Source organism: Schistocerca gregaria, chromosome 2, assembly GCF_023897955.1.
Source record: "Schistocerca gregaria isolate iqSchGreg1 chromosome 2, iqSchGreg1.2, whole genome shotgun sequence".
NCBI lineage: Eukaryota > Metazoa > Arthropoda > Insecta > Orthoptera > Acrididae > Schistocerca > Schistocerca gregaria.
In genome coordinates, this window is record NC_064921.1 from 439,556,218 (window position 1) to 439,580,522 (window position 24,305).

Consider the following 24,305-nt stretch of genomic DNA (forward strand, 5'->3'; position numbering starts at 1 on the left):
ATCGGTCAGCAGAGCTCAGTGACTTCCAAAGAGTGCCGGTCATTGGAGGTCAAGTGAGTTACAAATCCATCATGGATATTTCAATGCTTCTAAAGCTGCCCAAGTCGACTGTTGGTGATGTGACTGGAAGGAACAGCCACAGCTAAACCAAGGCGAGGCAAACTCCGCGTACTGACGGACAGGAACCATCGGGCAAAGGGTAGGGTGGTTTTAAAAAAATAAAATAGCTCGAATTAGCGGAAGGAATCTCTCGTGAGGTCCAAACATCTACCAGCAGCCCTGCAGGCACAGTGACCCTGCGTTAGTAGTTAAAAAGAATGGGATCCAATGACTGAGCAGCTTCTCACATGTCACACATTTCTGTGGTCAGTGCTAAACGACGCTCGAGGTGGTACAGAGAAAGACGCCGCTGGACAGTGGATGACTGGAATCGAGTGACTGGCTTATGCGGAGCTGCCCTCCCTACACACAGTCACTATGCTAACTGGAGCTCACGAGTGATTCTTTCCTCTCATTACGTGCTATTTTTTACACTCACCCACCGCAATGCTCGACGCTCCCTGTCCTTCACTATATGCGTCTATGTTCAGCTGTGGTTGTTCTTTCGAGTTTCCACTTCACAGACATATCACCAACAGTCGAATTGGGCACCTTTACAAGCGTTGAAAAGTCCGTGATGAATTTGTTACTCAGGTGACATGCAATTCCACTCCACGTTCGAAGTTATTGAGCTCTCCTGAACGACCATTCAGTTGTTACTGCTTCTCTAAGAACAACGCAGTACTCCCTGCCTCCTTTTATACTGCCAGAGGACACTGCCTCTCCTTACATTTACTGGTCAAATACGCATTGCATACATGTGTTTGGATACTTTGTTCAGATATTGTATGTTGGAAATTGAAGGTGTGTAAGTGAAGAAATTGCGAAAAATTTTGTTACTTCATTAATTTAATAACTCTAGGGATTATTGTGTGCAGAGATAGCAATGAAGCCTCAAGAAGGCATTACCTACACCATTTCATTGTGTTATTGACATAACCAAAAGTTTTCACCCTGAGAGTGGTGGGATTCAGACTCTATAAGAAAAAAAGAAAAACGGAAACTCACAACATGCCCGTAATGTAGTGAGTCTGCAAGTTTTCTAACTGAATGAGGTGTCACTGTGATCAAAGCTCCTTTTACCCGAGTGGCTTTCTTGTCTCAATCGACTATTGGTAGCATGTGAGTCTACACCAGCGCCCTTGTAGTTTTATTCCTGAACTGAGACTTGCCTGTACGACTGGTCAGCGCCTAAGTTCCGTCTGTTGTGGGAGCTGTCTGCTGAGCAGTTTAGCATCTGAGAAGTGAAAGTGAGTTTATTAGGGACTATTCTTTTTATTAAAAAAAGTAGTAATTATAACAACACACTGTAGGAAGAAGCAGTTGTAAGTAGGCTGTTTCGGTTTTAATATTGGTAACGCCACGTAGCGCTCTGTATGAAAATCACTGGCTGTGCTGTGTGCAGTCTGTGGCTGGTTTGCATTGTTGTTGGCTATTGTAGTGTTGGGCAATTGGCTGTTAACAGCGCGTAGCGTTGCGCAGTTGGAGGTGAGCCGCCAGCAGTGGTGGATGTGGGGAGAGAGATGGCGGAATTTTGAGAGCGGATGATCTGGACGTGTGTCCATCAGAGACAGTACATTTGTTAGACTGGATGTCATGAACTGCTATATATATTATGACTTTTGAACACTATTAAGGTAAATACATTGTTTGTTCTCTATCAAAATCTTTCATTTGCTAACTATGCCTATCAGTAGTTAGTGCCTTCAGTAGTTTGAATCTTTTATTTAGCTCGCAGTAGTGGCGCTCGCTGTATTGCAGTAGTTCGAGCAACGAAGATTTTTGTGAGGTAAGTGATTTGTGAAAGGTATAGGTTATTGTTAGTCAGGGCCATTCGTTTGTAGGGATTATTAAAAGTCAGATTGCGTTGCGCTAAAAATATTCTATATCAGTTCAGTGTTGATCACAATAAGTAAAGAGAGTAATGTCTGAGAACTTTCAGTTTTGCTCAGCTGTTTTTATTTTATTTTATTAAAATGTCAAGTTCCGTAGGACCAAATTAAGGAGCAAATCTCCAGGGTCATGGAACGTGTCAGTATATGAACTTACAACATAAAATGTAGTAACAGATAAAAATAAATGTTCATGAACCTGAAAGAAAATCAGTCCATAAGTTTAAGCAAACACTATCAGCAATACAATGAGAATCATCTTAATTTTTCAAGGAACTCCTCGACAGAATAGAAGGAATGACCCATGAGGACTACACTGTCACCTTATAAGATACGACCAACTGTCAGAGTTGAGTGGAGAGGAGCTTCGTGTAGCCGTAGATGTAGGTAACTTGCAGAAGTCCTCAGCAATTAGGAGGCCTAGGTTAGTTGCAAAGTCTAGCAGAAAGAAGGTTCTGCTGCTAGGTAGTTCCCACGGTAGAGGTGTGGGCCAGCAGTTGCAGGAAGTGTTGGAGAGTGAGTACCAGGTCACCAGCATTGTGAAGCCTAGTGCAGGGTTGGCTCAGGTGACTGAAAGCATAGGGGAGTTATGCTGTTTGAAAAGCAAATAACGTAAGAGGTTTATCAGCACAGTTATTCATTAATTTTTCTAAGGGGACTATTCAGAGTTAATTATCGAACCAAAATACATAGCGAAAATTCTTGACGAAGATCGTATGGTAAATTCTCCAAATTTCTGAGATCTGAAAGAATAGATACGACTCATCCAAAAGTTTCAGAATATCCATATTTATTTTCTTGAGAAATATGTATTTACAAACATGTCAAACAATATTTAGAAGGCAGTAAACAGTGTCTTTTTACTTCATCCAATTTATCTTGTATTTTTCCTCTAAGTGCCAAATAACATCGAGAATTATTTGTTTCCTTAAACAGATCTAACTGTTTCACTATGGAAAGAATTTTCGCTAATACATCCGTATCTGTTTACCTTCTTAGTCATGTATAGTGTAGGCTTGTCTGGGTGTTGTAGAATGTACACATCTTCTTACATTCAAATATTAACTTCTAACTCATCGGACACAGTTTTGGACAAAAAACACCAGCCCCTTGTGCAATCTTTGCAATGTATCACGAAAACAAATCAACACAAAAACACACAGTCCACTACCATAAGAGAATTGAGCTCGACAAAACAGTTCAGCTTACGATGTCAGCAGATGACGTGCATTGTCTGCAGCATACTTTAGATTTTAGTACTCTATATTTGGCACAGTCAGATGATTTTTGATGTCACTATTATACTCATAACGTGCCGATTTACAGGCAAGCATGTGACAAGCACCTACAACTACGATGCCAGAAAAAAAAGCACACCCGTCAAAGACAAGGGAATTTTATTGACAAGTGAGGTGACAGGTAGTTCGTCACTGTAGGAGTATATGATAACGAATTCCGAGCAAATGAAAGACACGAATTCACAATAAAGCATGCCCAAACAGTCGCATCAACGCACAGTGTACCACTCTCTGGCGGAAACTCACGGATGTGTTCTTGCGAGCAAACAACTATGAAGGTGCTGAATGACAGCCTGCTATAGACTGTCCTAAGCATCTTGCGTCCTTTTCGCAGTTCGGCAAAGGTCCTTGCAGGCCCTGGAGAACGTATAAATTCCTCTTTCATCATGTCCAGTATATGTTCAATTGGCGGAAGATCTGATGATCTTGCAGTTGTTTTGCAACACGAAGAGCACGTTGTGTCGCACAGCCGTATGTGGACATGTACTGCTCTGCTGAGAAAGGACATCACTTTCTTAGGAAGAAAAAAAGCAGTAGCACAGGATAACAGCTTGTGCAATGTAACGGGGCAAAGGTTACTGTGCCCTGCAGAAACACCCAATGTGAATGTGACTGGGCTCCAGACGGTCACTTGGCACTACCAAGAGGGCAGACTATTGTGTTCAGCGTATGGCTCTGGCGCCGTATGACTCTGGCGCATCGTACTGCTCATACAGCAGGAATCTGAGCTGCATTTGGCAGCACAGTGACACAAAGAACTGTCACAAATCCGTTACTTCAAGGACAGCTCCGAGCCTGCATTCCACTGACGCCAGATCACCGCTATTTGCAAATTCAGTGGTCTCAATCGTGAGCTCGTTGGAGGGCAGAGAGGAGATCTATTGTGTTTTCTGATGAAAGCTGTTTCTGCCTCGGTGCCAGTAATGGCCGCGTGTTGGGTAGGAGGCCAGTTAAGGGACTGCAGCCAACCCGTCTGCGCCCTAGACACACTGCACCTAAACATGGCGTTATGGTGTGGGGTGTGATTTCGTATGACAGCAGGAACATGTTGCCTGAAAGTTTGTCCGTCAGTCTGGTGATTCCAGCTGTTGTGCTGCCATTCATGAGCAGCATTCCAGGGGGAGTTTTCCAACAGGATAGCGCTCGCCCACATACTGCTGTTGTAACCCAACATGCTATACAGGGTATCGATATATTACCTGGGCTGCTTTATCACTACATCTGTCTGCAATCGAGTACATATGGGACATTATCGGACGACAACTTTAGCGTCATCCTCAAAGAACATTAACCGTTCCTGTATTGTCACCAGGAGGTGAAAACTCGAATTTCCATAGCGAAGGAGACATTCAACAGTAACAGAAGACTCTTAGGTGGCAAATGAGATAAAGGACCAAGGAAAAGGCTTGGCAAATGTTTTGTCTGGAGAGTGGCTCCATGTGGGGCAGAAATATGGACGCTGAGACGAGAGAATGAAAAAAAAAATCAGAAGCATTGAGGTGTCGACGTGGAGGAAAATGGAGAGAATAAGCTGGATGGAAAGAGTGAGTAATGGAAGAGTGCTGGAAAGGGTTGGTGAGAGAATATGTCTGTTGAAGGTTGTAAGAGAAAGAAAAAACAACTGGTTGGGACATTCATTGAGAAGGGAGTGCTTTCTAGCAGATGATTTGGAAGGATTGGTTTGTGGGAGAAGACGAAGAAGGAGATACAAGATGGTAGACGACATAAAGGGAAAAGGAAATTTGCAGATCTGAAGACGATGGCAGAAGACCGGACAGCCTGGAAAACTACCACGTGAAAACCTGCCTTTTAGCAGAACACTGATGATGATGATGATGATGTGTTGACCGACCAAGTGCAAAAGGCATCGAACTCCATCCCACAAACAAACATCGGGCTCCTGTACAATACAATGCACTCACGTTTGCATGCTTGCATTGAGTATTCAGGTGGTTAAACCGGTTATTAATGTACCAGCATTCAGGTTTCCAATAGCTTATCTCGCTCGTACTTTGACCTGTGATCCTTCAAAGTAGATAACTTAACTATGTCACCTCGATAAATGTATCTCATTACTCTACATTAATTATTTTTTGGTGTTGCGATTCTTTCCGTCAGTTTAGACCAGTCCGATTTCTAGTGACCGAGAGTAATCCTTTGCAAAGGCGCTCCTTACCGGCGAGGTGTTGTTTGTGGCGCGCCACGAGACCTGGCCAGCAGCTGAGTGACTCAGTTTTGTGCGTGCGGCAGGCAGCAGCGTGGGCGCGGCGCTGACGTTCCCGCTGTGCGGCTTCCTGATGGAATGGTTCGGCTGGCCGACCGTCTTCTACTCCACGGCTCTGCTGGGCTCCGCCTGGTTCCTCGCCTGGTGGTTCCTCGTCTTCGACCACCCGCACGTCCACCCCCGCATCTCGCGCACCGAGCTCGACTACCTCAAGTCGAACCTCGGCCAGAGCGTCGCCAAGCGCAAGGTACGCCCTGGACGTTGTTTTTTCCTCTACTACGAAGAAACAGAATGTGTGTAATGAATCTGCAGAGTTACTATCCTAATACCCCAGCCACACTGACTGACAATAAAAAGCGATGTACTCAGAAGGGGAGAAGAGTTACATTTATAAGGAACTTTCCAGTATGAGCCCGCATATCGATATGATGTCCAATGGCACCTTCGTTAAATGCACTATTTAAATCAAGTTAGTTACTATCCCCAGCCTTCAATACCCACTCTCCTAGTACCAATACCTCTAATCATTTTGGATCGGCAGCCTCACTATAAAAGGTTCGCTGCGTGAGACAAGGCGAATTATTCTGAACGAAAGTCATTTGCCCATCTGACAGTCGCGGTGACCCAATGTCCGTTCATAGGAATCGTCAAACTATAGGGTAACCAGTTCAGAAATGCGGACCCTATACATAAACGTAACCTGTCATAACATTCGGATTGCGGTGGACACTGAAAAGGAATGATTGGCTGTCTCATAAACAACCACAGCGACGAGCTGTCATTGGTCACTCCGTTCCCTTCTACCCCACTGGCCTTCTTGCTCCTCCAAGATGACTTCCCCAGCATACCTGTGGCCGGGGAAGCACAACTACTACTGTCAACGGTAAAGTAACACTTGGAAACTGCTGACACACCTACAGTCTGGGTTCGCGAAATAGTCTCGACGTTCTTAGAGCCGCTATGGTTCTACAACGAGCCCGCGGATCGCAATGTATCGCGAAAAACACTTCCGAGAACGGTTTAACTTGACTGCGTATAGCGTTTGGCAGCTCCCAGGAGACCTATCTTCAATGTTTTCGAAGTAGCCTCGAAATTCCCATACCTGCTATGCTTCCACATTGCCTATGGGAGTCACAAGGCACCTTGACAAACATGTCTAAGAACAGGTTGAATTTTCTGTGTCCAGCGCTCTCAAGGCCCTCATCCCCAAGCTAGCGGCCAGCCCCCTCTCCATAGAACGGAGCCGTTAGGCAGCTAGCTGTTCCGTACATGGGCGAACCTGCAGTTTTCCCACCGTCTGCCTTTGACTAAGGCATGGCTAGTATAGAGCTTAACTGCATTTCTAGACTGTTGTCTCACTAAATGAGAGGTCACAGTTGAGCTCTTTCTGGTCAGGATGAATGCACTGATTCGGTTGGAAAAAGTGTCGTAAACCTTTTGTATTTTCTGCTCAGGAAAGCTGGCTCACAACTGGTCCCTGATATCCTTGACAGTGGCAAGGATGGAGATGATGTTCCAGTTGATCCCACACATGTTCTATCTGGGGCAGATCATTGTACACTCGGGAGTACCTCAGTATCACAAAGATAAAATGAAATGAGTGTACAGCATTGATGGCCGGGAGGCCCCATCTGGGAAAGTTCGGCTGTCGAGTGCGAGTCTTGTTTCAGTCGACGTCATATTGGGCCACTCGCAAACTGTTGATGAGGATGAAATGATGATGAGGGCAACACAACACCCAGTCCACGAGCGGAGAAAAATCTCCAACCCGGCAGGGAATCGAACCTGGGCCCACTGCATGAGGAGGCAAGTACGTTACCATCCAGCTAAGCAGGCGAACATCACAAAGATATTTCATAGAGACACCTGCCATCATGCGCGGACGAGCACTGTTGTGTTAAAAAATTACACCACAATACTGTCACAGGACAGGAAACACATGAAGACACAGAACGTCCGTGACCTACCGCTGTGCCTCAGAGCCCCCTCAATAACCTGTAGTGATACAAGATAGCTCTCCATGCAGCCAGAAATAGCAACGCTGTGTCTCTCCAAAACAATGGAAGATTGGGTCGTCTGCCTAGGTCGCCCCCATGCTCACCTACGATGGTCATCTGGGGTAGTGCATTACCATGATTCATCGCCGAACACTGTATGTCGCCGTTCACCAGCACTCCCTGCAGTCCGGTCACGGCACTACTCCAGACGCAGCAGTTTTTGTTGTTTTGTTAATGCCAGCCTACGCACGGGACAGTAATTCCCCAGTCCAGCTGTCGTTAGACTCTTACCCGGAATGTTGCAGGAGGTCGATTACTTGTTCTAACATGACAGGTGCTAATGTTAAGGTGTCGCGAGGTGCATGGTACACTATATGGCGATCCTTCTGGTCAGTCGTGGTCGGCCTGAACTCTCAGGACAGCTGTGTCTACCCTCACGTTCCCAGGCAGTCCAGTACTGGGCTACAGCCGTGTCCGAATGCCTCACAAACTTGAATACTGCGAGCATCCAGTTAAAGGGAGACCACTCCTTTAAAACTGTTTCGGGTGCAGATAACGTTGTCTCACACACTACCTCACATCTCTGTGTCCTTCAGTGAATATTCGACATCTGACGCCGTTCACGCCCCTTATACAGTGAATCGCTAAAGGAACTGGAATAGGCATGCGCTGCAGTCGGCAAGGCCCATATAAGATAACATGGCGCAATTGTTAGGTCGGTTACTGCTGCTATAATGGACGGTTATCAAGATTTAAGTGAGTTTGAACGTGGTGTTATGGTTGGCGCGAAAGCGATGGGACACAGCGGTGGTGGGGATTTTCCCGTACTACCATTTCATAAGTATACCATGAATATCAAGAACCCTGTAAAACACCAACTCTCCGACATCGTTGAAGCCGGAAAAAGATCCTGCAAGAATGGGACCAACGACGACTGAAGAGAATCGTTCAACGTGACAGAAGAGCAACCCTTCCGCAAATTGCTGTAATTTCAATGCTAGGCCATCAACAAGTGTCAGCGTGCGAGCAATTGGACGAAACATTATCGATATGGGCTTTCGGAGCCGAAGGCCCACTCGTGTGTGGCTCAAATGGCTCTGAGCACTATGGGACTTAACATCTATGGTCATCAGTCCCCTTGAACTTAGAACTACTTAAACCTAGCTAACCTAAGGACATCACACAACACCCAGTCATCACGAGGCAGAGAAAATCCCTGACCCCGCCGAGAATCGAACCGGGAACCTGGGTGCGGGAACGCTACGGCACGACCACGCCACTCGTGTACCCTTGATGACTGCACTACGCAAAGCTTTATACCTCGCCTGGGCCCATCAACAACGACATTGGACTGTTGACGACTGGAAACATGATTCCTGGTCGGATGAGTCTCGTTGCAAATTCTGTCGAGCAGATGGACGTGTACGGGTGTGGAGACTACCTCATGAAGCCATGGACCCTGCAAGTCATAGGGGACTGTTCAAACTGGTAGAGGCTCTGTACTGGTCTGGGGCGTGTGCAGTTGGAGTGCTTGGGGTCCCTGATAATTCTAGATATGACTCTGATAGGTGACACGTACGTAAGCATCCTGCCTGATCACCTGCATCCATTCATGTCACTTGTGCATTCTAATCGACTTGATCAATTCCAGCAGGACAATGCGAAACCCCACACGTCCAGAAGGAACACTCTTCTGAGTTTAAACACCTCCGCTAGCCACCAAAAAAATGGTTCAAATGGCTCTAAGCACTATGGGGCTTAACATCTGAGGTCATCAGTCCCGTAGATTTACAACTACTTACATCACACACATCCATACACGAGGCAGGATTCGATCCTGCGACCGTAGCAGCAGCGCGTTTCCGGACTGAAGCGCCTAGAACCGTTCGCCCACAGCGGCCGGCCCGCTGGCCACCAAACTCTCCAGACATTAACATTATTGAGCACATCTGGGATGCCTTGCAACGTGGTGGTCAGAAGAGATCTCCACCCCTCGTCCTCTTACGAATTTATCGACAGCCCTGCAGGATTCATGGCGTCACAATCCCCTTCATCACTACTTCAGACATTAGTCGAGTCCATGCCACGTCGTGTTGCGGCATTTCTGCGTGATCACGGGGGCGCTACACGATAGTGTACCAGTTTCTTCGGCTCTTCAGTGTATACTCCACTAGGGTTGGTAACAACACTAAAAACTCTGGTGGACGTCTTACCTGTTACAGAGAACTGCAACTCTACACTCCAAAGGTGTATACGTGCACATTGTTACAGTGACATCCGACCTTGTCTCCCGGGTGCTTCGCTTTATTTGGCGGGCCACAGGGTGAGTCAGTAAGACTCCATGAGTGCTTCAAGATTTTCGACAACTAATACTACGTAAGTGAGGCACGTAATAAAGTTTTAATTATCATCTCGAAAAAATAAAAGTTCGTAATTAATTTTTGCAAATTTTTGCATTAATGTCTGCAGTCTTGGCAAACAATGAAATCTTCGCCATTTTAGTGCATGTAAAAATGTACATCTAACGCCAGATTCCGTGTTCAGAAAGAATGATCTGGTTTTAACAGTTTATATTTATTGGTGGATATATTTGTACACTACAAAACAGGGACAAAATTGAAAATCATCACAAAACCTTAAAGTTTTTTATTATATCACCTCAAGCGCTCTACGATTCGATTATAAAACTTTCTAAATTACTGCACAACGGACATTCCGAGAAAGAAATGTGTGTTGACAGAATGTAGTAAGTAACTTTATAGAAACGCCGCTAGATGACTTTCCACCCATTGATTGTCTTTGGAACCTAAGTCTCCGCAACCATGGGGAGACAAATTGATTATCAAGATATTTCTCCAGTCTTCTACTGGAACTGCAGGCATATAAAGCTTTCTCCTCGGTCCCCAAAGTTGACATGCCTTTGTCAGAACAATTATTTTACAAGTAAAATTACCTTTGAATGATTACGTCACGCAGAGCATTCGAGTGGGTGGCGCATCGCCTGTACATCGTGAGCGGCGGCAGCGAACATTCCGCCGAGGTTCATTTTGTTAGCGGGAGCATGACAAATCTATACAGAATCAAAGTGAGCAGCCAGTCGTAGAATGTGGTTGTGTTTTCTTATTTAGCAAGCTATAAATTGCTACAGCTGTGCAGCGAGATCTGCATCGACAGTTCAGTTCTGCACCTCGTATTGGCCACATCACGGCAGCTTGCTTTTACAAATAGAAAATGGGCTTTTGTGTCGAAAAATGCTCTGGCATACCTTAGAAAAACGTCGAACGATTTCGACTGTTTTCCATTGGCAGCAAAAAATCGACACTAGAAGCAAAACTTTACACACTCCAGCCAAACAATGTTTAAGCTAACATCGCATGGGATGCAACTTTCGAGCACTAAACGAAGGAGATAAGGAAAAACGTATTCTGTTTTGCTATATCACAATGGAGAGATTTTAACAAGATAGAGATGTATACTGAAACTTAGAGAAAGCAACAACTGCAAGTTGTCCTAGCCACGAAAGAGAGTGAATTATAGTGTTCTTTACGGTTCCGTTCTGACAGGACCTTCCGAAATTACCCTACCTATCAAAGAAAGTGATGCATCCAGAAGACTCAGTCTGCAGTTGAACAAGTGTGTGTCAGTAACGTTTTCCGTGATTTCCCTAAATCGCTTAGGGCAAATGCCGCGATGGTTCCTTCGAAAGTGCATGGCAGGTTTCATTCTCCATCCTTCACTAATCCAAGCCTGTGCTCCACTTCCAATGACCACGTTGTCGACGGGATGTGAAACACCTGTCTCCTCCTCCTCCTCCAGTAACTGCGGTCCAGCTTTTCGTAGACGTTTTTGGATTCCTCCATCTGTGGTGATGTATATTCGTATTTGGTATCACCACTTTGAAGATGGTGGTAAGTTCCTATGGGACTAAACTAATGAGATCATCGGCCTCTAGGCTTCCACACTACTTAATCTAACTTACACTAACTAACGTTAAGGACAACACACACCCACATGCCCGAGAGAGGACTCGAACGTCCGACGGGGGGAGCCGCGTGAACCGCGGCAAGGCGCCAGAGACCGCGCACTTTGAAGAGACAGATGTCTGTGGAAAGGTAAGAATCCAGATCGACATCACACTTCTGATGAGCGAGTAAAGAACATTCGCAGGTATTTGGGCAGAGCTCATAAAAATGCACTCGTCGTGCAAGCCGAGAACTTGGATCCAGTGGCTCTGCTATGCGACTTAACCTCTGAGGTCATCAGTCGCCTAGAACTTAGAACTACTTAAACCTAACTAACCTAAGGACATCACACACATTCATGCCCGAGGCAGGATTCGAACCTGCGACCGGAGCGGACTGGCGTGGAGTCTCACTGACTGGATTTGAATTGTCTTCAGTGATAAGCCCCGCTTCCAATTGAGCCCCACTGACCAGCGAAGACGTGTCTAGAGACGCCATGGACAGCGGTGGGATACCTACCTGATTGTCGCCCGCCATATGGCCTGAGAGCCAGGAGTGGGTGGAGTGGCATTTCATTTCGAAGCAGGAGTCCTTTGGTTGTCATCCGTGGCGCTCTTGCAGCACCGCGATACGTTGACGATATTCTACACCCCGTCTTGTTGTCCATAATGGAAAGCTATTCTGGGCTTACAATTCAGCAAGATAATGCCCTCCCGCACACGTCGACAGTTTCTACTGCTTCTTTTCGTGCTTGTCAAACCATTCCTCGGCCAGCAAGGTTGTCGAATCTCTCCCCAATTGAGACGTTTGGTGCATTATGGGCAGGACCTGCCAACCATGTCGGGATTTTGACGATGTCTGGATTCGGCGCCAGACTGTAGCGCCTAGAAACGCACGGCCACTCCGGCCGGCGAGAACGTGGCCATTCATCGTACAGGGATCTGGCTAATGTTAAAGGAAAAGTTTGTCTACAAGTAGTGTACTTCTTCACGTCTTAATGATAAAAATGTGTCGACGTAAGAAATGCCATCTTACATGATATGACAGAAGACAGATGTTTACTGCGGTTAATTTTCAGTGCTGAAGTTACATTTCCATGTAGCGCTTAAGACAATAGGCATAATGTGTACAAATGATGATTCCAGAACCGTTAGGAAATCGTTGAGCGTGTAAGAGATACGCCTGAAGTGAACGTGTTTTGTGTCTTTTCTTACGAAAGATGTACGGATGAGTCCTTATGCGAATTACACAATAACTGGAATGAGCTACCTCGAAATACTGTAGACTTGGCTTTTTTCTCAACTTCACGAAAAGCAGAGGACTTTGAGAGTTACCAATTCATTGAATGACCTTAGGATCTAAAGAAAACCTTAAAACGTCTGTAACTAGCGATACTAATGTCTTGGTACTCCATGGCTTTTAGTGCCAGCGGTGCCTAGATTCCGACAGTTTTAGGGCTGAACTAGTTGGCACGCAATTGTTTTTACTTTTTTTTTACGACGAACGATTGTGATATATTCGGTAAACAGTACATAACCAGGTAAAGAAATAACAATATCACTAAAACGAATAATAGATATAAAATGACAGTTCATGTGTTATCTTTTATGCGTTACTCCGTTCCTCTAAATAACAGATCAGGTTCCGTGATGAACGACGACTAAGGTCCCAATGAACGGAAACGGAAAATAATCCTACAGTCACGCCACTAAGAACGAATAACTACAATCGTTTTTCAGTTACCGCCCAGTCAGCATTTTACTCAATGATTCCAGAGCCAGTGCCCGCGACCCACCTGTCTGGCCCGTTTGTGTGGCCTATCGGCAAAACATTAGTAGAAGTGACACAGTCTTATGACTGTGTACTGTAGTACTAACATTAGAAGTTGGATAAGGCCAATATCTGGCATGTTTTAATTTTAATTTTATATTGAGACATTTCTGAAGAACGCTACACTACTGTAGCCGAAACCTAGGTAAAGTTTCTTTGCTTAAGCGACTGGAGGCTGAAATTTAATATAATTACAGTTGCTGACTCTGCTGCACCATTCTAAAAATATTTCAACTTCTCTCGTCATCAATGTAATGATAAAGTGCAAAGAAAAAGAATACGTTGTTAAAAGTAATATAGTACACAATGTTCCTTATCTTGTCGAGATTAATAAACTCATAATAAATAAGACAAAAATAATAATAATAGGCTGGAGATAGTGACGAATGGCAGTCTACTTTTGCTAAGTGAATCAGTTTGCATGGAGCTTGTGAGCGTTGTTCTATTAGTAACATATTCTCGACCTTTTCTTTCGAAGACAATAAAGATATTATAGCACGAACTGTTGTGTGCGTTCCAGATAATCTTAATTGCAAAGGAGTAATAACAATTGGTGTTTTCACACACAGTCATACCTAAAATTATCTGGGTATTGGGCTAAGCAGTAAAATGAAATGCACATATTTTATTGCAATACACTACACGCACCAACAACGGAATTATCTGAATCAGACGGAAATCAGTAGATGTGATTTGCGTGCACAGACAAATAAATGATTACAATTTCGGAAGAAAATGGGGGATTTAGTCAAGGGAAAAAACTGCACAAATTGAGCTAGTCAGTAACGCGTTGGTCCACCTCTGGCCATTGTGCAAGCAATTATTCGTCTTGACACTGATTGATACAGTTGTCGGATGGCCTCATGAGGAATTATGCCAAATTATATCCAACTCGCACATTAGATCGTCAAAATCCCGACATGGTTGGCAGGTACTGCCCCTAATGCTCCAAACGTCTCAATTGCGGAGAGATTCGACAACTTTGCTGGCCAAGGAATGGTTTGACAAGCACGAAAACAAGCAGTAGAAACTGTCCACATGTGCGGGAGGGCATTATCTTGCTGAAATGTAAACCCAGAACAGCTTTTCATTGTGGGCAACACAACGGGGTGTAGAATATCGTCGACGTATCGGGGTGCTGTAAGACCGTCACGGATGACAACCAAAGGACTCCTGCTTCGAAATGAAATGCCACTCCACCCACTCCTGGCAGTCATGCCAAATGGCGGATGACAATCAAGTTTGTATCCCACCGCTGTCCAGGGCGTCTCCAGACACGTCTTCGCTGGCCAGTGGGGCTCAATTGGAAGCGGGACTCATCACTGAAGACAATTCAAATCCAGTCAGTGAGACTCCAGGCCAAAGACACAGTGCTACGTCGATGATATTCTATCCCCCGTTTTGTTGCCCTTCATGGCAAGCCACCCTGAGTTTTCCTTTCAGTAAGATAATGTCCGCCCACACACAGAGAGAGTTTCTGTTGCATGTCTTCATCCTTGCCAAAACCTACCTTGGCCAGCAGTGCCGAAGGATCTCTTCCAATTGAAAACATCTGCAGAATTGTGGGCAGGGCCCTACAACCAGCTCGGGATTTTGACGAACTAACGCTCCAGTTAGATACAACAGGGCACGATATTCCTCAGGTGGACTACCGACATCTCTATCAATCAATGCCAAGCCAAATAACTGCTTGCAGAAGGGCAAGACTTGCTCAGTTTGTGAAGCTCTTTCTCGTGAATAAATCATCCAATTTTTCTAAAATTGTTATTATTTGTTTGTTGGTATATGTACATCACATCTAACGATTTCCGTCCCATTAGAATAAAATTCCATGCGAATCGCGCAGAGCGTTGATAGCTGTGGTGCGATCGTTGCAGCCGCCGACGCCGTGGGGGAAGATCCTGACGTCGATGCCGCTGTGGATGAACGTGCTGGCGCAGTGGGGCGGCATCTGGGGACTGTTCACCATGCTCACGCAGGCGCCCACATACTTCCGGCACGTCCACGGATGGAGCATACGAGCGGTGAGTCCACCTGCAAGGTGATAGCGCTATCTGTCTTTTGTGTCCACCAGCTGTGATATTTTCTCTAAGGAAACAATCGATGATATCTTAACAAATGTAACAACATTTATACTGAACAATGCTTGAATAAAGATCAGGTGAGTGAAAAATAAGTGCGTAAGAATCTCAAATTATATGTATAATTAATACATTGTTCAGAAAGAGAAAATAAAGTATCATGTTTCATATAGAATTCCAATCCAACGGACCAAATGTCTTTACAGCACCACCCACATACAACAGACAAAAAAAAAAACCTTCATACACAGGGAATTCAAGACACTGAAATACCTCGAAAACTACACGCTGGATAAAAAAAAACCTTATAATTCCAATTTTGTTTGTCTCGGAGAGGGGTATCCGATAATACCATACTCAAACCCCCACCTCAAACTCTGCTTGGGTGGCGGGGGGCAACTAGCTATTAAAAATGTAACACCATGAAGGTGGTATGCAACAAACGTCAAATTGATATGTAGTGTCACAGTCTTGCACTATTTTATACTTTAACCTGTGAGATCAAAAGCATCACTCCTTTATATACAGTATATTCCAAGAGGAATTGTCAGTATTCAGTGATATCACAGGAACGGTCATTCGAAGACAAAAATTCCAAAATAAACATGGGCTCTAAGACACATACTCTAAGAGCTATCAGCACTTGTTCATCTTAGCTGCTGTGAAATGCATATCTTCAGCGGAACAAGTCCTCATACCTATTAAGGTATGCATGTTGGAGCCCAAGGTTAGTAGACATTTTTTTCTTGTTTTGGTCCATACCGCTCCCCTCAGAATATGGAAAGCAAATAGCTTGGAGGAGAAGAGATTTTTTTCACGGTATAGAAGGCGAAGTGCTCTTAGATCTTTAGGTATCATTTTAGAAACGAGGCTTTATAGACTTTTTGCATCAAATGATCGTTCGTGTTATGTCCCTGAATACTGAACGTTCTTCCTCTGTCGGCCTGTAGAATCTGACCAACAAGTAAATAAACACAACCTAACTTTATTTTTAAATTAGCGTTAACGCACGAAAATATTATTTGAAAGCACAACGGAACAATTAAAAAGGAGTTTAACGAAAGCTAAATGAAGATTATTCCCTCTTGGCATTAAATATAGTTAAAGCGAACGTATTTCTTACGTCAATACACGTAGAGAGAGATATGGAACACGTGAATGGTTAACTTGAATAAAGATCAAGTGAGTGAAAAATAAGTTCGTAAGAATCTCAGACTATATGTATACTTAATATATTGGTCAGAAAGAGAAATTAAAGTATTATGTTTCAGATAGCAATCCAATTAGACGGACCAGCTGTCTTAAATGCACCACCCATGTACAACAAAAAAAGATCATCATACAAGCGGCGTTCATTTTAACTGAAGACACTGAAATACCACAAAACTACACGTCGGATAAAAAAACTTATAATTCCAATTTGTTTGTCTCGGAGAGGGACATCGAATAATACCACACTTGACCCCCACCTTAAACCCTGCATGGATGGCGGGGGGCAAGTTTGAAATCTTCGATGGAAAACCCCGTTTTTTTTTATTGCAGATTGCGGCTGTACGGCAAAATCTACATACGTTGTTACTGAAGCACTTTCTTCGTTCAGCCACAGATGGCGCTGTAATCAGAGGAATAGAAATGGGTACATAATCGTAATTTACGACGTGCTACTCAATGGCCCTTGAATATCCATTGGCACGTGGGACTCCACCTCCACGCTGTGGGGATAGGGCAGGCCAGTATGTCATAACTTCTAATTGGAAACCCCATTCGCAACGTTGTATTCCTCCGACATGTAGAACAGGGGACTACTCGAGTCACCACTTTGGCCGCGGCTCGAGGCGACTACTACTCTACTTCTCTAGTACGAGTAAGTGTGCAAACGTGGTACCGCCAACTTCAGTACACCAAGTGGACTGCTTTTTAAATGAACAGAACAGAAGCATGTCTGCGGGAATGTCAACGCAGGCGTTTCTGGTGCAGTCGATCGTGTTTTCATGTCGTGTTGGCACTTGCTGGTACACCGTATCTTTTAAATATCCCCACACAGAGAAATCCAGCGACGTCAAATCCGGCGACCTAGTGGGCCAATTAATAGACTACCCCTGCCGATCCATCGGCCAGTGTAAACATGGTCTAATAATACCTACTGTGCTTCAGCTGCGCCGGGTAACCGCAATGCTGAAACCACAAACATTGTAGAACGTCCAGGACTACATCCTGCAACAGTACCGGTAGTTCCTGTTCCAAAACCTTTGGATGTTTGCGTCCACTCAATGTGCCATCGATAAAATACAGACCAATTTGTTTGTTCCCCATGATGTCACCCCATCCGTTAACCGACCAAGGACGTCGACGGTCAACTTGTCGTAACCAGCGGGGATTGTCTACACTCCAGTAATGTCTGTTATGCCGATCAACGCTACCATGGTTTGTGAATGTAGACGTATCGTAAAATAGTTCCTCGGCAAAGGACGTTGGGGTCGATTGCATATGTTGATGTGCCCTTTTACAAAACACTACCTGTTTATGGAATGAAATTTTCACTCTACAGCGGAGTGTGCGCTGGGAGGTAGGAGACGAGGTACTGGCGAAATTAAAGCTGTGAGGACGGGGCGTGAGTCGTGCCTGGGTAGCTCAGTTCAAAAAATGGCTCTGAGCACTATGGGACTCAACTGCTGTGGTCATCAGTCCCCTAGAACTTAAAACTATTTAAACCTAACTAACCTAAGGACATCACACACATCCATGCCCGAGGCAGGATTCGAACCTGCGACCGTAGCAGTCACGCGGTTCCGGACTGAAGTGCCTAGAACCGCACGGCCACCGCGGCCGGCGGTAGCTCAGTTGGTAGAGCTCTTGCCCGCGACAGGCAAAGGTCCCGAGTTCGAGTCTCGGTCCGGCACATAGTTTTAATCTGCCAGGAAGTTTCACTACCTGTTTGTGTTTGATGCAGTGATACGTGGTACGGATGATACTTACGATGATGTGGTGTTGTGACAGTACTACTTACGAACATACCGGAACCGCTGTGCAGTTGCCGGGCACTTATCCGTGGGTTGTGGTGCCCTGCTGCTGGCACGGCTATTGCATTACCTTCTCCTGCAAAACGTTTGCTTCATTTCCTTTGCTGGTCTGTAAGCTGCCACCAGACATAAAGGCATTCACAATCTTGTGAAAGAACGAACGAGAGCGAGCTTTCTCTGGAATACGCTCGGCATACAAGACAACAGCATCGTCAACATTTCTCCTACATTCTCTGTAAATCAGGATCATTTTTTATTCTGTGGTTGCAACATTTATCGTCCATTTGCACGTCTGTTTTATAAATGATTGGTAGTTGTGCGGGCAATAAACACTGAGCAAGTATTGTAAGCTATAGAGCCGCTATTTGTTCTACGTCCACACGGTACGTGAACTCAGTTCGCAGTGTCTATTCTGACACGTTGTAGTTACTATACGGCCGTGCTGGCTGGTCGTGCAGTCCCCTTTTAGATATGTCGGTGGAATACAGCATTGCGAATAGGGTTTCCAATTAGAAGTTATGAAATACCGGTCTGTCATACCTTCGGAGCATGGAGGTGGGGTCCCACGTGCCGTACGATACTCAACGGCCATTGAATAGCATGTCGTAAATTACGATTATGCACCCATTTCTACTCCTGCGATTACAGCAGCGTCTCTGCCGAAATGAAGTAAATGCTTCAGACAAAACTTATGTAGAATTCGCCGTAGAATCGTAATCTGCAATTAAAAAAATGTGGGTTCCCATTGACGATTTCAATGTGACCCCCCCCCCCGCGATCCATGCACGGGAAGCCGTGGGAGGAGGGGGGTACAGTGCGGTATCGTTGGATGTCCCCCTGCGAGAAGAAAAACTGGAATTATACTTTTTTTGATTCGATATGTAGTTTTCGATATTCAACAAGGTCCAAAAAAAAACTGAAAATCTGGATAATGCTTCCCATGTATTCTATCGAAGTTGTCAATTGGAAAAAAGACCTATCGTTAAACATGACTGTGAAATATCTTGCAGAAAGGAATCTAATGTTCTACAATCTGAAAATGCACATAACGTCCAATCTAAATTCTGGGAAAGTATTCAGGCAGCAACTGTTTCACCAGAATGCAGAAAAAAACGTCGTTCCAATGTGCCAACTTCATATATAGCTACAGATCAGCAGGTCCTCCTAGCAGCAAGAGCAAGAACAAAGTGTCCAAGCCAGAGTGACACTTTTGTCTGCCGAGCACGTGGCCCTCGCTAACCGATTTTGCTCGTCAATCTGTTCTATTGGCTGAGCCAGGTCAAAGTTCAGACGACTTGCCAAGACGTACGTTACAGCTTCCACACAGCGATATACTATGCCAGCAGGCGGCTAGATGACTACAGGTTCCTTGAGACCGACAAGTGGCTATTGACGCACACACGAATACACGACTCGAAATGTGATTGACAGCAGATAACTTTTAAGTGTACTACACACTTGCACTTGGAAATTATTAATATTTCAGTGCAACTGCACAAAGTAGATATAAATAACGCTATCTACATTCTGTATAAGAGAAAAAAGTACACAGCGTGCTTCTCATTCACAAATAGCATCGAATGGCTATTGTTTGTTAGAACATTGTGTTATGCCTTGCGTAAGGCGGAGAAACGTTTATCAGATAATATCGGAATTCCAAACCAGCAGGATCGTGGTATATTAAGACAACAGTTTATTGTTCCGCAGTACTGCTGCTAAGGCTGCCTGAGAGCCCACTACTGTTATAGGGATATGAGATCGATGGCTTTAGGAGGACCATAGTCAATGCCATGCAGGCAGACCCTTCATGCTGTTCAGGAAGAGTGGTCTGGTGCCAGCAACAGAGGTTTCACTCTATGCTTCCTTCATCATTACACACTATGCTGTAGACCACCCAGGAAGAAAAACCATTTTGATTAGGTGACTGTGCCTACCCCTGGGATTTGCTACTGACCAGTCTCACCTGACCCTTTCTGTCTTATCTTGTCACTGAGGTCATGGCAGTTATTTTTCAAACCAGTCTGTGCAAGAAGCGTCCAGTCCCCAGCCATGCCGTTAGTGGCAGTTGCATTCTCTTAACGCATGTGGTCTAACTTTTCAAAAAGATTTCTGGTTGTCACGGAATACTCTTGCTGCAGTCAGCACAGACGCCTACTGCAGCGGCAACTCCGCAGACAGACCAGCGATGCGGGTTGCCAACTCCGCTGCGAAGTCTGGCCGACGCGAGAGTGTTTACAAGCAAGTACCACAGTTGACAACAAACACGTACGGCTATCGTCCATCAGAGGGCATTAACCAGTAGCAGAGGAAGGGGGCGCGACGATCAATGAACAATTTCCTGGCGATCACGTGTGTGCAATTAGTCCCGGAAATACCCTTCCGTCCGGAGCTAGATAAGCCGGCGCCCGACCGTTCAGCACGCAGTTCGCGACTCGGCGAGTGCAGAGAATATCGGCCGGTCCAGCGGTGTGCCACCTCCACCTTCCTCTCCTCAGCAACGATTGTGATACGTCGCTTCCGTCGTGTTAGGCTATCTACCAGCTGCCGACAGCCGACTTCAGTGTGGAACAGTTGTACAGGTATAGAACAGAAGGGAACTCTGCTTACATAAATTAGTTGTTGTTTACTTGATTCGCAGAAGGGATCCTTATTGTTTTTTGGTTTTAAAGAGAGTGTTGCTGTTGGTGGTTATTGTAGTTTCCTTAATAAAAAAAGTTGTCAAAACGAGTTGGTTTTTACTCTGTAGATTTAGCAACTTTTACTAGTGGTCATATCATGGTTTAAATGTCAGAGAATTTACGATAACGGCAGAACGAGCTTTTCTGAGCTCCATGATGTAATACACTGCCTGCCAAAAAAATAAAGGACTCAGAAGGAGAAGAAGAAACAAACTTTAACTTTGTGGGTTGAACGGTATGTGACGTCATTCTAGTTATTCCAAAATCGAATCAAATTTACGATGAGCTTGGCAGTATAAGTCCACTTGTGACAATTATGCTGCACCCCTTCTGGCCCGGACACATGAACTGATTCGGTTGAGAAGAGTGTCGCAAAGCCATTGTATCCTCTTCTGAGGCAAGTTGGACCACACATATTGTAACTGATCCTTGATATCCATGAAACTGTGTAATTAATGTGTGAGCATGACATGCTGGGGCTCGTCAGTGGATTGTGCAAACTGCCCAACAAGCTTATGTGGTCGACGTCGAAAAGGTAATCAAGCTAGTGTATGCCCTGTGTAACATTTGCTTGTTTCAGTAATTGAAATATTCTATCATTTCAAAACTGTACTAAATACAAATTGCAGAAATTCTCATTAATCATTCATGATGCAAATGAAGCAAATGTCCTACCGCATGTATTAATTGTTCCAAGTAGGGGCGCCTGCTTTACAGAGGTGCGCTGTCACAGTGAGAGCACAATTCAGTCACGGAACAGAAATCTGTTAGATTTATATTTTGTTTAGGATTGAAATTGTTGTATGACGAAAGTAAAGTACAATTGTAAACTTTGACGTTAGTTTATTTTCTCAAATTATCACAACTGGATAATGTGCAAGTAATTGTTTATACAAAACGTGAACTCTGCTCACATATTTATATCTCAAACGATTGCTTACTCGAAGCACTGGAGTGTATGATAATATGCGAAAAATTACAATAAATGTTTGCCTGAGGCAACTGCACTTGGGACAGACTTCTGTTAACAAGTGGTGGGTACCTAAGAGTAAATAAAAGATTGTTACGGAACCGCGACTGACTCTTCAAATCTGTGCAGCCTGCAAACACAAGTAAAAAGCGGATCTTATAATTAAATGTTTTCCTGAGACATTTAAGTCTCCTTATTATCTACGATAATGATCGAAGCAGAAGAAATGAATTAATATTTGTCTGCAGCCAGGCCTCGAACCCGGGTCTTTTTGATTGCTAGGCAGAAAAGCTAACCATTACACCAACGCAGTACAATGGTCAACATTGCTGCCCGTTAACTGACCAGAGGTTGGTACATTGTATATACTGTGTCGCCATTCACTTCTACTCGCTTTCACACCATAGCGCCTATGCTGGTGATTCATCTGAATGGCCGACAACAGACGGAATGTAAGATTCTGAAATTTTCCGTCACCGGAGACGGCGAAATGGCAGTTTCGTGTGTTTGCAACGTCCTAAGGGTTGCACAGATTCTTCATGTCAGCAATACTCAGAGGACTTGCGGTCGCTAAGCTCTAACTTCTAAGGGTCATGCCGCCTCGCAGGCAACGGAACGTGGCCAGTTTGTGGCCGAGCCCCGACAAAGTTAAGAAAATACAGCTTTGAACTTTATTTACTATCATAAAGCAATATGTGAGTATATTAACACTCTGGGACGACATAGACATTCTCTTCAGTCCCTCACATTTTCTATCAGGAACAGATTTTAGGAGACAGCTCGTCATAGAAATATCTCAGTATCACACTTCACATGTGCCATGTGTGCACCGGCATTGTCCTATTGAAAAATAGCACCGTGCGTGAGAGGTAACACATGAGGATGCACCATGCCGTAGCCTACCATTGTGCTGTCAGAATTCCCTGAATCACTACCAGCAGTGATATGATGTCATACGCGATGGTTCCCCATAGCATGATGCGACCAGTAACACCGCTGTGCCTCTCAAAAACATTGGGATAATAAGATAATAATGAAGATAATAATGAAACTTCCTGCCAGATTAAAACTGTGTGCCGGACCGATTTTCGAATTCGGGACTTTTGCCTTTCGCGTGCAAGTGCTCTACCATCTGAGCTACCCAAGCACGACTCACGACCCGTCCTCACAGCTTCAATTCTGCCAGCACCTCGTCTCCTACTTTCCAAACTTCACAGAAGCTCTTCTGCGAACCTAGCAGAACTAGCACTCCTGGAAGAAAGGGTATTGTGGAGACATGGCTTAGCCACATCCTGGATGATGTTTCCAGAATGATATTTTCACTCTGCAGCGGAGTGTGCGCTGATATGAAACTTGGTCGTGAGTCGTGCTTGGGTAGCTCAGATGGTAGAGCACTTGCCCGCGAAAGGCAAAGGTCCCCAGTTCGAGTCTCCGTCTGGAACACAGTTTTAATCTGCCAGGAAGTTTCATTTCGGCGCACACTCCGCTGCAGAGTGAAACTCTCATTCTGGAATAAGATATCTCTCCAGGTCTCCTCCGTACTCATAGACGACAGTCATTCTAGGTAGTATAGAACAATGATTCGTCACTGAACACAGTAAGACGCCATTCATGAGCAGTCCATGCTTCCCGCTAATGGTAGAGCACTCCAAAAGCAGCCGTTGGTGTAGTGGTCTTAACAACAGTTTACGTATGGGACGGTAATTACCTAACCCCTCGCCCCTAGTCGCCGAACAATGGTGCGGGATGGCATATAATGTTGCCAGGAGCGCATTACTGTTTTACTCTCGGCTGGGAGTCTCAGATGTGAAGGAGGTACGAAGTGTGTGGTACACAATGCGGCGAACTCTCCGCGTGATGGTCAGGCGCGGTCGATCGGAACCTTGTCGCATTCGGGAGGACGACGGTTCAATCCCGCGTCCGGCCATCCTGATTTAGGTTTTCCGTCATTTCCCTAAATCGCTCCAGGAAAATGCCGGGATGGTTCCCTTGAAAGAGCACGGCCGACTTCCTTCCCCGTCCTTCCCTAATCCGATGAGACCGATGACCTCGCTGTCTGGTTACCTTCCCCAAAAACAACAGCCAACCGGAACCCTGATAACGACCCCATTCAATCTAAATTGGGACACTGTCACACTATTTGACCAGAAGGCATTGAGCCTCCTTTCTGTTGGTAACACTTTCTCACACGAGTATGTAGCATATCCCTGCCCTTCAAAGTCCTTACTCAACACCGGACGCTTTTCACTCTCCT

The 24,305-nt window shown here is 45.0% G+C and overlaps 1 protein-coding gene across 2 annotated transcripts in view; it reads left to right on the top strand.

Moving 5' to 3' along the window:
• The window catches only part of LOC126325327 (uncharacterized), a 129,434-nt gene that overhangs the window by 81,177 nt on the left and 23,952 nt on the right, over positions 1–24,305 (top strand). For both annotated transcript variants that reach the window (XM_049995166.1, XM_049995165.1), the window contains exons 6-7: positions 5,540–5,760; positions 15,180–15,326. In XM_049995166.1, coding sequence (XP_049851123.1) covers positions 5,540–5,760; positions 15,180–15,326 — 368 coding nt within the window. The remainder of the gene's footprint in view (positions 1–5,539; positions 5,761–15,179; positions 15,327–24,305) is intronic.